This window comes from Panthera leo, chromosome B2 (genome assembly GCF_018350215.1).
Source record: "Panthera leo isolate Ple1 chromosome B2, P.leo_Ple1_pat1.1, whole genome shotgun sequence".
In the NCBI taxonomy this organism is placed as follows: Eukaryota; Metazoa; Chordata; class Mammalia; order Carnivora; family Felidae; genus Panthera; species Panthera leo.
The window spans coordinates 75,225,592-75,242,753 of record NC_056683.1 but is presented as its reverse complement, the minus strand read 5'-3'; the positions used below and the strand labels follow the sequence as shown (position 1 = coordinate 75,242,753).

The window sequence follows — 17,162 nt, the reverse complement described above, 5'->3', positions numbered from 1 at the left end:
TCGGAGCCTGGAGCCTGTTTCCGATTCTGTGTCTCCCTCTCTCTCTGCCCCTCCCCCGTTCATGCTCTGCCTCTCTCTGTCCCAAAAATAAATAAAAAACGTTGAAAAAAAAAATTTTTAAAAAGAATTTATTAAACCATACAGGAAAAACATAATTGCATTATGAAAAGATTAATATAAAAATACTCCACAGTTACATAACTGTCAATTTAAAAAATCTTGTTTCAGTAATTGAAAGGCTGTGGTTCAACATGTGCATTCTTTTCAGTGTTTAAGATGTACATAAACTTTGTTGTATAAGCAATAAGTTAACAGAACTTCACAGACCTAAGGTAAAATTTTGGGGAAAAGCAATAAAAGGAAGTATGTTCTAATGTTTGCAAGATAAAGATTAAGATCACTTTTAGTTAAGTTACAGTGTGTTCTTAGTTTAAGAATAGCTAAAATAGTTTGGAAATAAAAAAGCTGCAATACATGATTTTCAAGCCTATTTACTAGAAAACTAAAACACTCCATCTTTTGAATGAAATGACAATCTGCCTTTCAATAAACAGTATATCTATAATAGTTATGTTAACAGGACTTATTTATTCCCACTACTGATAACCTCCTGAGGGTCTTCAAAGGGATTTTCTCTTAGGCTGATGGGAACAGCTCATTTTCCCAGCCCTACATTAGCTCCCAGATTGTTCAGGCTGCCATTTCCACTGGCTTCGAAACCCTCTGGGCAGCAAAGTAGGCAGTCATTGAGTTCATCTATTGTGTTTCCCTTCTCACATGAATCACCATCCTGCAGTGCTGTTAAGCTGATGTTTGAAAACAGTTTCTTATGTCCTCGGTTGTTCTGGTTGTTTAAGAAAGGAGAGTAAACACCTGTCTCTTTGTGACCACAGAGAAACTACAATATACATCTTTTAACACTAGCAAATTCTGTTTTATTTGGTTACTGCTTGTTTGTAATGCATCTCTGCCTTTCTACCTCTATCTACCTTTCCATTTATTTGTATCTACTTCCATTATCAATGTCTTGTAGATTTAAGTGTAGAAATCTTTCACCTTCTTGTTTAAATTCACTAAGTATTATCCTGTTTTTTGATGCTTTTTGAATGGTAGCATTTTCTTTTTTAGGTAGTTCATTATTAATGTACAGAAACAGTACTGATCTTTGTTAATTTTGTATCCTGCAACTTTACTGAATTCACTGATTAGATCTAACAGTTTTTTGGTGGAGTCTTTAGAATTTTTTATATATAAAATCATGTCACCTGCAAATAGAGACTATTTTAATTCTTTCCTATCCTGATGCCCTTTATTTTTCTTGCCTGATTGCTCTGGCTAGGGCCTTTTGTACTATAATGAATAGGAGTAGTGAGAGTGAGCACCCTTGTATTGTTTGTGAACTTAGAAAAAAAGCTTTCAAGCTTTAGCCATTGAATATGATATTAGCTGTGGATTTATCATATACTGTATTATTGTATTGAGGTAAATTCCTTCTATACCTAATTTAATAGCTTTTATCATGAACAGATGTTAAATTTTATCAAATGTTTTTTTCTGCATCTATTGAGATGGTAGTATTATTTGTTTCTTCATTCTATTATTACCTTGTAATGTATTACCTTGATTTTTGTATGTTGAACCATCTTGCGTCCCAGAGATAAATTTCACTTGATCATGGTGAATATTTTTAGTGCACTGTTGAATTCAAATTGTTAGTATTGTATTTAGAAGTTTTTCATTTATGTTCATCAGAAATAGTGGTCTGTAGTTGTCTGATAGTGTCTTTGGCTGGTTTGTAAAATGAATTTGGAAGTGTTCCCTCTCTTCTGTGTTTTGGAAAAGTTTGAAGAGGATTAGCATTAATTCTTTAAATGTTTGGTAAAATTCACTTATGAAGCCATCTGGTCCTGGACTGTTCTTTTTTGGGAGATTTTTTATTATGGATTCAGTCCCCTTAGTAGTAATTGACTGTTCAGATTTGGGGGTTTTTTTCCTGATTCAGTCTTGTTATGTTGTATGTGTCTAAGAATTTTTCCATTTCTTCTAGGTTGTCCAGTTTGTTGGCATATAGTTCATAGTAGCCTTTTGTGATCTTTTGTATTTCCGTGGTATCTGTTGTAATGTCTCCTTTATCATTTATAATTTCATTGATTTGAGTCCTCATTTTTCCTTGGTTAATCTAGCCAAAGATTTGTCAATGGACAAATGTCAATGTCAATGTCTGTCCTTTCAAAGAACGAATTCTTAGTTTTGTTCATCTTTTCTATTATTTTCCTGTTCTTGGTTTTGTTCATTTCTGCTCTGATCCTTCTCTCTTCTACCTGTGGGCTCAGCTTATCATTCTTTTTCTGGTTCCTTAAGTGTAAACTTAAATTGTTTATTTGAGGCCTTCTTGTTTTTTAGTGTGTGAATTGCTGTGAATTTCCATCTTTGAGTTGCTTTTGCTACATCCCATTAATTTTGGTTTCTTGTGTGTTTCCATTTTTGCTTGTCTCAAGACACATTATTTCCCCTTTAATTTCTTCTTTGACCCATTGGTTGTTAAGGAGAATCATGTTTAATTTCCATGTATTCGTGAGTTTTCCAGTTTTCCTTATCACTACTGATTTTCACGCCATTGTGGTCAGAGAATATAGTTGGTATGATTTCAGTCTTCTTGCATTTGTTAGATTTATTTTGTGGCCTATCATACAGTCTATCCTTGAAAATATTCCATGTGCACTTGAGAAGAATGTTTATTCTGCTGTTGCCAGATTCAGTGTTGTGTATGTGTCTATTATATCCATTTGGTCTATAGTGTTGTTCAAATTTGCTATTATTCACTGCCTGGATGATTAATGTGTTGTTGAGAGTTGGGTATGAAGTCCCCAACTGTTATTGTATTGCTGTTTATTTCTTCTTCTGGCTCTGTTACTTGGCTCTCTGAAGTTGAGTGCAAACGCAATTACTATGTCATCTTCTCGGATTGATATTGACCTCTTCATCATTTATGTAATGACCTTTTTTTTGGTCTCTTTTTACCCTTTTAAAATCTATTTTGTTTGATATAAGTATAGCTACCCCTGCTTTCTTCTGAATACAATTTGCTTGGAATCTTTTTTCCATCTTTTTACTGTCAGTCTATGTGTGCCTTTAAGACTAAGGTGAGTCTCTTTCAGGTAATATATCATTAGATCTTACTCATCCATTCAGCCATTCTGTCTGTTGATTGGATAATTTAATCCATTTACATTTAAAGCAGTTATTGATAGGTAATGACTTATCACCATTTTGTTGATTATTTTCTGGCTGTTTTGTAGGTCCGTTTTTCATTGTTTCATATCCTGGTATCTTTTTTGTGTTTTGATGTCTTTTGGTATCAGTATGCTTTAACTTCTCTTATTTTGTGTAAATACTATAGGTTTTTCCCTGATGGTTACCATGAGGCTTATATAAAATATCTTCAAATTATAATACCTTATTTTAAATTGATAACTTCAATTAAATTCCTAAACTTTACACTTTTATCCTTTCCCTCACATTTTAGGTTATTTATGTTACAGTTTACCTGTATTTTATATCCTGTAATTTATAGCAGATTATTATAGTTATGGTTATTTTTATCCCTTTTGTCTTTTAACTTTTAAACTACAGTTGTATGTGGATTACGCACCACTGTTATGTTATACAATCTAACTTTGATTATATATTTACCATTACCAGTGAGTTTTACACTAACTTCTTATGTTTTTACAATGTTAATTTTCTTTTATTTATACTTAAAGAGCTCCTGTTAGCACTTTTTGTAAGGCAGGTCTAGTGGTGAAGAACTCGCTCAGCTTTTATTTGTTCAAAAAAGTCAGTTTTAGCCATTATTGCTTTAAATATACTCTGTCCTTTTCTCTTTCTCTTGTTGTGGAATTACCGTAATGCAGATACTACTTGTTTTGATTGTGTCCCATATGTCGCAGGCTTTTTCATTCTTTTTGCTCTTTTGACTATATAATTTTAAATGACTTGTCTTTTAGATCACTGGCTTTCTTCTGTATGGTCAAGTCCCTATTGAATTCTTCTATACAGTCATTGTATTCTTCAGCTCTGGTATTTCTGTTTTGGGGTATTTTTTTCATGGTTTTTATTTCTTTGTTGAACTTCTTGTTTTGTTCATGCATTGTTTTCCTAATTTTGTTTAGTTGTCTGTATGTTCTTGTAGTTGTGTAAACTTTTTAAAGAGGATTATTCTGAATTCTTTGATCATAGAGTTCACAGATCTCTATTTCTTTAGGGTTAGTTTATTGGAGCTTTCTTTTCTTTGGTGGTGTCAGATTTTCAGATCCTTGTTTCCTTTGGTTGGTGTCTGTATTTGAGTAAGTAGTCTCCTCTTCCAGACTTTACAGATTCACTTTGGCATAAACAGTGTTCAACAGTCAGTGCACTTTGGGTTTCTGGATGTGTCTGGTGGTGATGTCCTTGGACAGGGGTGGCTTGCTGTCAGGGTTTGTTTTTTGGCCAAGGCTACTGCCCAGGTAGCTACTGCCCAAGACCTCACTCTCTGAGGTCAAGAGTGGGGAGGTGTCACTAGTTGAATATAGTTGGATAGAAATTTTGGCTTGGTTCCCTGCCTAATAAGTCTTTAGGAAGGACTTCATGGTTGCCCAGATTCTCTCATAAGGTTTTTATTAGACTCTTGGGGACTGGATATATACTCAGCAATAGATGGGGCTATGAATTAGCTTCTCTGCCCTGGTGGAATGACAGGATAGGCCCCAGTGCCTGTGTAGTTCATTGTCTGGGCACACAAATCAGGCAAGATTGTGTACTGAATTCTCTGGCTGACAGGGCCACATGCTCTGTTGATGGACAGAAAGCATAGCCTGTGGCTCTCCCCAAGTGGCACTGTATGCAGGGCTCTCAGGGGATGCTCTGCAGCTTCCCATATGCTCTGGTTAAGTTCTTTGGTTGAGCAGCCAGAAAGCTGTATTCAGCAATGGGCAAACTTCAAATGAGTTTCCTGGCCCAGGAGCAATGTAAGAAACTGCTCTAATGCCAGTAAAGCTTTTTGACTGTAGTCTTGACTCAAGCCAACCAGTGCCCCAGGTTCCCTGGCCAGATAGGCCATTGGCTTTGCAGACTATCAACTCTGACTGCTGGACTCTATTCTAGTATTGCTGGGCTACCCAGCTTTTCAGGTGTTCTACTCAGGCTTTCTGGTCAAGCAGCACTGTGATCTTCACTCAGCAGTGTGCCAAAGTGTGGCTTAGCTTCCCTGCCTGAGTGGATGCAGTCCCAGCTTGAGGACTGGCAAATCTTTCTGTTTGAGGACCTGAGTCAGGCAGACCTGCACCCCACCAAATTCCACAGTCAGACTATACCACCGACTTGGATCTATAGGTGAGCAAAGCTGCTGGTTGGGCTTACTACTTGGGCACTGCAAGTATGAATTCAGTCTGCCAAGATCTAACTGCCAGTTGTTACAAGCCCTTCCCCACATCTCCATCACAATCAGATTCCTAGTGATTAGTCCCCATGGGATAAAGACATGCGGGGGCTCTCAAGAAGTGACCCACAACACTGGGGGAGTTGGATGTCCAACCCAGGCTGTCTTTTCCCATGGAGAAATGGTAGTCTCAGGGGAGACCTCTCCATATTGTGCTGCCTGGGCCTGAGGGAGGGGCAATGCAGCCAGCATGTAGCCACTCTGCCTACCCTTATGATGTAGTCTGTCTTGGTCTCTGTGATGCAGGGGGATGCTTCAGCCTCACCCTCATATTATATCATTCTCTCAGTTGCATCTAGTCCATGAATAATTGTTAGTTCTTATGAGGGGGGACAGCATCAGGAACTACCTATGTCACCACCTTGATGACGTCACTCTTCCTTTATTAACACTTTTTTTATATTACTTTATAATAGTCAAAATCATAATGATAGTTATCATTTATTATTTAGTATGTGCTAAGCACTGTGGTAAGTGCTCTGTGTAGTTTTCACCATAACCCAAAAGGGTAGGTACTATTATTCCCATTTTATAGATGAAGATTGATGCTAAGAAAAATGAAATAATTTGCTTCAGGTTACCAAGCAATGTGTAAAAAGTATCAGCATCAGAACCCAAGACTTCTTACTCAGGTCCCAGGCTCTTAATTACTATTTTACTAATGCTGTATTTCTGGACATCAGGTATTTGCCAATTTTTTTTTCCATAGTATTCAAGAAGCAGGAATAATTTTTGATCATTCATCTCATGTATCCAGTTACTTCCATAGGATAAATTCCCTAAAATACAAGGATTTTAAAATACATACATTCACTTTAATTATACTTTTAAAGATGCTTTTAAGTAGGCACTGATGAAGGGAAATTTTTCCTACTTTTTGTCTAAATATAAATTTCTAAATTTATGTAATTTATAAACTAATGTTTAATCATTGGTGAATTCATTAATTCATGAATAATTATTAAACACCTGTGCTCTGGCATGCTTTATGTGCTAGGAATACTGAGAACAAGATAGACAAATCTTTGGTCTTACAGAGCTTACATTTTATTTGGGGAATCAGAAAATAAATGTAAAACTTGATAAAATTAACTGAGACAATATCTGTGAAGTACTTAGCATAGCACCTCGCACATGATAATGTCATGACTCTACTACTTACCCTTTAAGACTTTATTCAAAGACAGCTGCCTCAGGTTAAGAGTCCTGCAACCTAGCTCTGGTTCCAGTTAGGTATTCCCCACTCATCACCTCATTGCTACTTGGTCATCTCTCCATAACAACATACTATATTAGAATTCTCATTCACTTGACTGCTGCTTTCACTAGAGCAGAACATCCCAGCTGGTGTACCAGGAATGGATTCCCTATGGATCATAAAATAGCAATTACTGGAAATGTTGTCTCATTATAAACCCAAAGTCACTTTTCAGTCATTAAGTTTACAGAAGCTGAAGTGATATTTGACCATTACGTGTATGACAATGCCTCTTACAAATTTCTTAGTTCAGCAATCCCTGGTTTTGTGTTATAATTTTTAGTAATCATTGTTTTGACATAGAAGATTGTATGCCCAGCACTCATCACTGCAGCATGTTCTCTAGGGTCTCTCTCCCTAACCTTTCTGCAAATCATCCCAATTAAAGTCTGCAAATTTCTGTGGTCACTGATGATATCCCATGGATATCCCACATATTAATATTTAGACTTATGTAGGCTTATAGTTTCACATTTGAAACTAGAAAGAGTGGCAGTTTTGGGAGGGGTTGGGTTTTTTTGTAGTGTTATTAGGTACTGGGTGTTTCCATGGAAAATTTGGTTGAATTTGTTAATTTTAGCCATTTTTACTTGTTAATTATTTTGCCTTTTGATACTAACAGGAAATAATTATGAGTATATGGTATAAAGAAAATGCAGTTGTTTCACCAAGCCCAATATAAAGATATCTCAGATCCCCTCTATATTACTGACTGGCACCATGAAAATATCACCATTTTCTCTGCAGACCATGGTATAAAAAAGGAGGTACCACACAAGACTGTAACCTCCATGACTAGGTCATCTCTGTATCCTCAAGACCTAAGACAACAGCTAGAACAGAAAGAGTTCAGTATATTCTCTCTTTTATAAACATAAATGTATTTGTGGAATGAATTATTATAAAGTGATAAGAGCCAGAAGAGGATTACAGATAGAATTATAGAAAGTTGACAAAAGGAGGATTCATATTTACTGAACTCTGTGTGTGTTGGAAGCTATACTGGGTAGGGTGCTTTAAATGTTTGATTAATCCTAGAAGTAATCAACCTTTTTAAATATTTTGTAGCAAAGCTGAATATACCACAGACAGTACCCACCTTCATTTTTAATGCTATAATCAGCCTGGCATACGTGAGAGGAAGTGATCCAGTCATCTGGAATCATCTGGATTGTGAGGTCACTTCAGAGCTAAGAGGAGCCTTTTCTTCTGTAGATAGAATAACTAATAGCTTGCATTCCCTAACAACTCAAGATATCTTTCTTATTAGCAAGAAGCCTCTTCCCTAGAGAAATTTTATACAAAGAAAATGTGGTGAACATTCTTAAGACGACCTGGTAAAAATAAATGATTTTTCTTGTTACCAGTTTTTCATTTACTTCATACCTCAATTTTAGATTACAAAACTCCTAGAAGAATTAAGAGAAGCCAGAGAAAACCATACACCAGAGATGAAACATTTCATGGTCTTAGAAAAGAAAATTAAGCAGATGGAAATGAGACATGAGCAAAGAGAGCAGGAACTTCAACAGGTAAAGTAGTAAATCATATTTACATATTTGTATAGCTCTTCACTTTTAAGTACCTCCAGTTTGCTATAGTTTTGCCATCCCTAGCAGCATTTCCTGAAGTGTTTCATTGTACATTGATCTTATTAAGAATAAATACAGTGTTTAAGAGCACATAAGACTTTAAATTTCAAATACCTGAAGATTGGTTTGCCAACTTATATCATGTTCTTAAAATGTTAGGCATTTTACCCTGGGAATTGGTCTTTGGAAGCCATATTCCATATTCCAGCCATTTCATGTTTGTAAGAAATGTTTGTAAGAAATAGCTATATTAAAAGGTAATTGTTTAAAATATTATATGTCTAGCACTAGTGATATCACAATTAGTATATTTAATGACAGATAAATAGAAATTAAAAATGGCAGAAGTAAGGGCATGATGTTTTTAGGCATTAGCCTTTCTGCCAGTATTTACCTTTGCTTGAAGAGTCTGTTGGTCGGCTTGAGCTGTTATAACAAAATACCATAAACTGGGTTACTTAAAAAACAAATTAATTTTCTCACAGTTCTGGAGGCCAGAAGTCTAAGATTAAATTTCCAGCTGATTCATTCTGGTTGAATATGCTCTTCTTGGCTTGCAGAGGGCCTTTCCTCAGTGTGTGCTTTGGGGTGAGGGAAGGAGACTAGAGAGAGAAAGAGAGCTATCTGGTATCTTTTCTGATAAGGACGCTAATCTACTCTGAACAGGACCCCACCCTTATGATTTCATTTAACCTTAATTAGTTCCTTACTCCAAAAATAGCCATACTGTGGGTTAGGGCTTCAACATATGAAAAGGGAGTAGGGGGACACAGAAGAAAATTCAGTCTAAAACAGTATAAATATATATATTCTTTGAAAAAAAAACAAAAAGATATGCAATGGTTTATGATTGACCTAAGTTCCAGAGAAACCCTAGCTCTATTTAATCATATCAGAGTTTTAGGTCTTCATCATTATAGGAACTACGAAATGTAAAATAGAGGACAAAAAGATTAGTGTAATTCATTTCTCATTTTTACGTAAGGTGACTGAATGGATTAAAAAAAAAAAAGACTTCTGAATGCTGCCTACAAGAATGCTGCCTCACTTCAGACCTAAAGATACATTATAGAGTGAATGTAGAGATAGAAAAAGATATTCCATGCAAATGGAAATTTTTTAAAAAGGTAGCAACACATATCAGTCGTGAGACAAAGAAGGACATTATGTAATGATTAAGGGATCAATCCAATAAGAGGATATAACAATTGTAAATATTTATGTAACTAACATAGAAGCACCTAAACATACAAATCAAATATTAACATCCATCAAAGGGGAAATAGTAATACCGTATGAGTAGGGGACTTAAAACACCCCCACTTACATTAATGGATAGATCATCTGGACAGAAAATCAATTTAAAAAAAAAACAGTAGCTTTGAATAACACGTCAGACCAGACGTACTTAACAGATATTGGATGTAATGGGCTGTGAATAGCAGCAGCATATACATTCTTTTCAAGTGTGCATGGACTGATCTTTAGGATAGATCACATTAGACCACAGAATAAGTTTTAGACTATTAAGAAGATTGAAATCAAGCATCTTCTCCAACCACAATGGTATGAAAGTACAAATCAATTACAAAAATAAAAGAAACAGAATACAAATACATGGAGGCTAATCAAGATGCCCCTAAATAACCAATAGGTCAATAAAGAAATCATAGCAGAAATTTAAAACTACCTTGAGACAAATGAAAATGGAAACAATATTCCAAAATCTTTTGGACATAGCAAAACCAGTTCTATGAGGGAAATTTTTTTTTTTATAGCTACATAGGCCTACCTCAAGAAACAAAAATCTCAAATAATCTAACATTACACATAAAGGAACTAAAAAGAACAAAGCTCAAAGGTAGAAGGAAAGAAGGAAATAATAAAGTTCGTGACAAAAGTAAATGAAATAGAGACAAAAAAAATAAGGAAGATTAGTGAACTAAGAGCTGGTTCTTTAAAAGATAAAACTGATAAGCCTTTAGCTAGACTCCTCAAGGAAATGAAAAGACTTCAATAAATAACAATAAAGAAATGAAAAAGGGAGAGTTAAAATCAGCACCACAGAAATACAAAGGATTGTAAAAGACTACTATAAAAGGTTATATGCCAACAAATTGGACAACCTAGAAGAAATGGATTTTTATAAATACAAAATCTCCCAAGACTGAATCAGGAAGAAATAGAAAATCTGAATAAATTAATTACTAGTAACAAAATTGAATTGGTGGGACACCTGGATGGCTCAATTGGTTTTAGGTCTGACTCTTGGTTTCTGCTCAGGTCATGATCCCAGGATCGTGGGAGCAAGCCCCATGTGGGGCTCCCTGCTGAGCATGGAGCCTGCTTAAGATTGTGTCTGTCTCTCTCCCCGAATTGTGTTCTCTCTAAAAATGAAATTTAAAAAAAAAATTGAATTGATAATCCAAAAATTCCCAACAAAGAAAAGTCTGGGACCAGATGGCTTTAAATGTTTGGAAGAATTCACCTGTAAAGAAGAATTAATACCAATCCTTCTCAAACTATCCCTGCCCCCCCCACCCCAAAAAAAATGAAGAGGAAGGAATGTTTTCAAATTCATTCTACAAGCCCAATATTACCCTACCAACAACAAAGACACTACAAAAAAAAAAAGAAGAAAATTACAGAAAGAAGAAAATTCCCTGATGAACATAGATGCAAAAAATCCTTAACAAAGTATTAGCAATCTAAATTCAAAAATACATTAAAAGGATAATTCACCACAGTATGGTGGGATTTATAGGATACAAGGACGGTTGAGTTCTTCAAATCAACATGACATACCATATTAGCAAAATGAAAGTTAAAAATCATATGATTTCAATAGATGCAAAAAAGCATTTGCTGAAGTTCAGCATACATTCATGATAAAAAATTCTCAATACGCTGAGTATAGATGAAACCTCAGAAAGGCCATATATGACAAACCCACAGCTGACATGATACTCCACAGTGAAAAACTGAAAAGTTAGCTTTTTCACTAACATCAGGAACAAGGATGTCGACTCTTTGTTATACTCCAAGCTAGTACCAGAAGTCATAGCCACAACAACCAGATAAGAAATAAAAAGCATGCAAATTGAAAAGGATGAAGTACAACTGTCACTATTTACAGATAACATTGATAATGTATATAGAAAACCCTAAAGATTCCACCAAAAATCTATTAGAATAAATGAATTCAGTAAAGTTGCAGGATGCAAAATTAGTGTACAGAAATGCAACAGATGTCTGTACATTAACAACTAGCAAGAAGAAATTAAGACCATCACTTTATAACTACATCAAAAAGAACATACATAAAAATGAATTTAACCTAAGAGTTGAAAGACCTGTACTCTTAAAACTGTAATACATAGATGAAAGAACTTGAAGATAACACAATAAATGGAAAGATACACATGGATTGGAGGCGTATTGTTGAAATGTTCATAATACCTAAAGCAGATTTGGTGCAGTCCCTATCAAACACCAGTAGATTTTTCATGGAACTAGAACATATATTCCTAAAGTTGATATGGAATCACAAAAGAACCCAAATACACAAAGCAGTCTTGAGAAAGAACAAAGCTGGAGGTATCACACTCCCAGTTTTTCAAATGTATTACAAAACTACAGTAATGAAAACAGTATAGTCCTGACATGAAAACAGACACACAGATCAATAGAATGGAATAGAAAACTCAGAAATAAACCCATGCTTATATGGTCAATTAATCTATGACAAAGGAGGCAAGAATATACAATGAAGATAAGATCATCTCTTTAATAATGATAATGGTGCTGGTAAAACTGGACAGCTGCATGCAAAAAAAAGATGACCACTATCTTACACTATATACAAAACAAAAGGAAACAAACAAACAAACAATACCTCAAAATGGATTAAAGACCTAAATGTAAGACCTGAAACCATAGATCTACTTTAAAAAACAGTAAACTCTTGGACATTAGTCTTGGCAATGTTTTGGGGGTTTTTTTGTTTTTTGTTTTTGAATAGGCCTACTTAGAGAACAAAAGCAAAAATAAACAATTGGACTACATCCAATTGCACATGGGGTCGCCTGAGTGGCTCAGTTGGCTAAGCATCCGACTTCCATTCAGGTCACGATCTCATGGCTCCTGAGTTCGAGCCCCACATCAGTCTCTCTGCTGTCAGCACAGAGCCCACTTTGGATCCTCTGTCTCCCTCTCTCTTTAACCCTCCCCCACTAGTCAAAAATAGACATTTAAAAATAATTTTTAAAAAATTAAAAGCTTTTGCACAGCAAGGAAACCAACAAAATGAAAACATACTGAAGGAGGTATGTGAAGAAGTCAAACTATTAGGAGGTATTTGCAAATGATATATCCAGTAAGGGGTTAATATCCACAACAAATGAAGAACTCCTAACTCAACACCAGAAAAAAAAAAAAAAATCTAATTTAAAAATGGGCAGTGGAGGGGAAGGGCCAAGATGGCAGAACAGCATGGAAGTTTTTTTTGTGTGTCTCTTGTTCCTGAAATGGAGCCAGATCAACACTAAACCATCTTGTACACCTAGAAAACTAATTTGAGGATTAACACAACAATCTGCATAACCTGAACCACAGAACTTGGCAGGTACATGGCATGGAGAGGTGAACTGGGGGAGAGAGAAGCCGCGCGGGGGGCTGTTTTTGCTTGTGGAGAGAGGAAGTGGGTAAGGGGAATGGGAAAAGCAACCCCACACTCCCCTGGCCCCCTCTGCTGAAAGCAGCTGGAGAGAAAGTGGAAGAGTGGAAACAGCCACAAGGGACTGAACAAAAAAGGGAAAAAGGAGAAAGGAAACAGTTTAAATTCCATTAAGACTCTATAAACAGGGGGAGCACAAGAGAGTCTGAAACTCCACAGCTCGATACCACGCAGTGCTCTGGTGGGAAGAGCAAATCCTGAGGAACAGTGAGCAAGGTCCAAGGGGTTCAAGGTCCACACAGGAAGTGGCGGTTCCCCTACTGGGAGGATATTTGGTAGAGACTGTGCAGCCTCCACACAGACAAAGGTCCCAGGGGACCCTGGAAAACAACCACATTCGCTGGTGTTGGAACAAGGACATTAAAGGTGAAGCCTGGTACCAGATGTGTGTTGTGATTTTCCATAATACCTGAAACACTGCTGCTACACGATCGTGTGAACTTTTTTGGCAGCAGGCTGGCACCCAGCCACAGTCTCTAGGCAGCACCACGATCTCATGAACATTTTCTAGGGGCAGACCGGCACCCAGTCATTGCTCAGGGAGACCCTCCCACAGAGAGGCTGAATGGGTCCAGCCACAGTCCCTCAGAAGTGAGGGGTTGGGAAAAAGCCACATCTGAGATAAAACTCAGGAGGGAGGTGCCATCTGGCAGCCTCACGGCTTGGCCAAAGACAGTGTAGAAGAGGGAAATGGATAGAAGCCAGAGACAAAGGAGGGGTGCTTGATTGCTGCATGGGGAGAACACAGAGTTCTGATACTAGAGAGTAGGTAGCTGGGGGGATGCCATTTTCACCCCTCCCACACAAGGGCATACACACCTACATGCATCACAACAATCAACCCCAGTAAGCCAAGCAGTGCCATCTAGTGGAGAATGGAGCTGTTACATTAAGCCCTGCCCAACCGGGCCAACCATGCTCTTGAGGAACACCACAAGTCTCTCTGCCAGCTTATAGACTATAAAGTGCTTCATAGTTTGACTTCTGGGGCAAACCAGATGTAATTTCAATCCTATTTCATTTTGTTCACTGTTCCGTCTATTCAATTTTTTTTCCTTTTTCTGTATTCAAGAATGAGAAAAAAAATTTTATTTTCCACTTTTCTTAAAAAGATTTTTCTTCAATTTTTTTTCTATTTTTTTACTTTTTTGTAAATTTTTTATTTTTTTGAAAATTTTTTAAATTCTATTTTACTTTCATCATTTCATTCTATTTTGTATTCTTTTTCAAATTTTCAAATGTTTTCCTTTTTTCTTTTATTTTTTTTTTCTTATCTTTCCCTTTTTTCTCTAATCTATCAAGCTTTTTTCAACAACCAGACCAAAACACACCTAGTATCTAGCATCCTTTGTTTGATTTCTTTTGTGTTGTTTTTAATTTTTTATTTTTTTTATTTCGTTAATTCCTTTTGTTCCTTCAAAATGACAAAATGAAGGAATTAACCCCAAAAGAAAGAACAGGAAGAAATGACAGCCAGGGACTTAACACAGATACAAGTAAGATTCTGAACCAGAACTTAGAATCATGATAATAAGAATACTAGCTGGGGTTGAAAATAGAATCCTTTTCTGTGGAGACAAAAGAAGTAAAAGCTAGTGAGGATGAAATCAGAACTGCTATAACTGAGCTGCAATCTCGAATGGATGGCATGGCAGCAAGGATGGATGAGGTAGAGCAGCAATATAGAGGACAAAACTTATGGAGAATAATGAAGCAGAAAAAAAGAGACTAAGGCAAAATAGCACAATATAAGCATTAGAGAACTCAATGACTCATTAAAATGGGATAACATCAATCATAGGGATCCCAGAAGATGAAGAGAGAGGAAAAGGGGTAGAAAGTTTATGTGAGCAAATCATAGTAGAAAACTTTCCTAACCTGGGGAAAGACACAGACATCAAAATCCAGGAAGCACAAAGAACTCCCATTAGCTTCAACAAAAAATGACCATCAACAAGGCATATCATGGTCAAATTCACAAAATACTCAGGCAAGGAAGGAATCATGAAAGCAGCAAGGGACAGTAAGTCTTTAACCTACAAAGGAAGACATCAGATTTGCAGCATACCTATCCATAGAAACTTGGCTGGCCAGAAAGGATGGCAAGAGATACTCAATGTGCTGAATCAGAAAAATATGCAGCCAAGAATTCTTTATCCAGCAAGGCTGTCATTCAAAATAGGAGAGATAAAAACTTTCCCAGACAAAAATTAAAGGAATTTGTGACCACTAAACCAGCCCTGCAAGAAATTTTAAGGAGGACTCTGAGGGGAGAAAAGATAAAAAACAAAACAAAAAGACCAAAAGCAACAAAGGTTGGGAAGGACCAGACATCACCACCAAAAACTCCAACTCTACAGGCAACATAATGGCAATAAATTCATATCTTGCTGTACTCACTCTAAACGTTAATGGTCTAAATGCTCCTAATCAAAAGACATGGGGTAATAGAATGTATAAAAAAAATATATCCATCTATATGCTGTTTACAAGAGACCCATTTTAGACCTAAAGACACCTTCAGATTGAAAGTAAGGGGATGGAGAACCACCTATCATGCTAATGGTCACCAAAAGAAAGCCAGGATAGCCATACTTGCATCAGACAATCTATATTTTAAAATAAAGACTGTAACAAGAGGCGAAGAAGGGCATTATATCATAATTGAGTCTATCCACCAAAAACATCTAACAGTTGTAAACATTTAAGCCCCCAGCATGGAAGTACCCAAATATATAAATCAGTTATTCACAGACATAAAGAAACTCATAGATAATAGTACCATAATAGTAGGGCACTTCAACACCCCACTTACTGCAATGGACAGATCATCTAATCAAGAGATCAACAAGGAAACAATGGCTTTGAATGACACACTGGACCAGATGGACTTAACAGATATATTCAGAACATTTCATCCTAAAGCAGAGTACACATTCTTCCTGAGTGCACATGGAACATTCTCCACAATAGATCACATACTGGGACACAAATCAGCCCTCAACAAGTATAAAAAGATCGAGATCATACCATGCATATTTTCTGACCACAATGCTATGAAACTTGAAATCAGCCACAAGAAAAAATTTGGAAAGATAACAAATACTTGGAGACTAAAGACCATCCTACTAAAGAATGAATGGGCTAACCAAAAATTAAAGAGGAAATTGAAAAGTACCTGGAAGCCAATAAAAATGATAACACCACAGCCCAAAACCTCTGGGATGCAGCAAAGGCCATCATAAAAGGGAAGTATATAGCAATCCAGGCCTTCCTAAGGAAGAAAGGTCTCAGATACACAACCTAACCTTACATCGTAAAAAGCTGGAAAAAGAACAGCAAATAAAACCCAAAACCAGCAGAAGACAGGAAATAATAAAGATTAGAGCAGAAATCAGTGCTATCTAATCCAAAAACACAGAACAGATTAATGAAACCAGAAGCAGGTTCTTTGAAAGAATTATCAAAATTGATAAATTCCTAGCCAGTTTGATCAAAAAGAAAAAGGAAAGGATCCAAATACATAAAATCAAGAATGAAAGAGAATAGATCACAACCAACACAGCAGAAATACAAACAATAGAATAATCTGAGCAATCATACGCCAATAAAATGGGCAATCTGGAAGAAATGGACAAATTCCTAGAAACACCTAGTTATCAAAAATCTCCCAAAGAGTCCAGGGCCGGATGGCTTTCCAAAGGAATTCTACCAAACATTTAAAGAAGAGTTGACACCTATTCTTTTGAAGCTGTTCCAAAAAATAGAAATGGAAGGAAAACATCCAAACTCATTCTGTGAAGCCAGCATTACCTTGATTCCAAAACCAGACAAAGACCCCACTAAAAAGGAGAATTACAGACCAGTTTCCCTGATGAACATAGATGCAAAAATCCTCAACAAGATACTAGCCAACTGGATCCAACAATACATTAAAAGAATTATTCCATATGATCAAGTGACATTTATACCTGGGATGCAGGGCTGGTTCGATATCCGTAAAACAATCAATGTGACACATTACGTCAATAAAAGAAAGGACAAGAACCACATGATCCTCTCAATAGATGCAGAGAAAGCATTTGACAAAATACAAATCCT

The 17,162-nt window shown here is 36.3% G+C and overlaps 1 protein-coding gene across 5 annotated transcripts in view; it reads left to right on the top strand.

Moving 5' to 3' along the window:
• CEP162 (centrosomal protein 162) overlaps window positions 1-17,162 on the top strand; it is a 113,991-nt gene that overhangs the window by 87,293 nt on the left and 9,536 nt on the right. For all 5 annotated transcript variants that reach the window (XM_042939282.1, XM_042939285.1, XM_042939284.1 and 2 more), the window contains one exon: window positions 8,132-8,266. In XM_042939282.1, coding sequence (XP_042795216.1) covers window positions 8,132-8,266 — 135 coding nt within the window. The remainder of the gene's footprint in view (window positions 1-8,131; window positions 8,267-17,162) is intronic.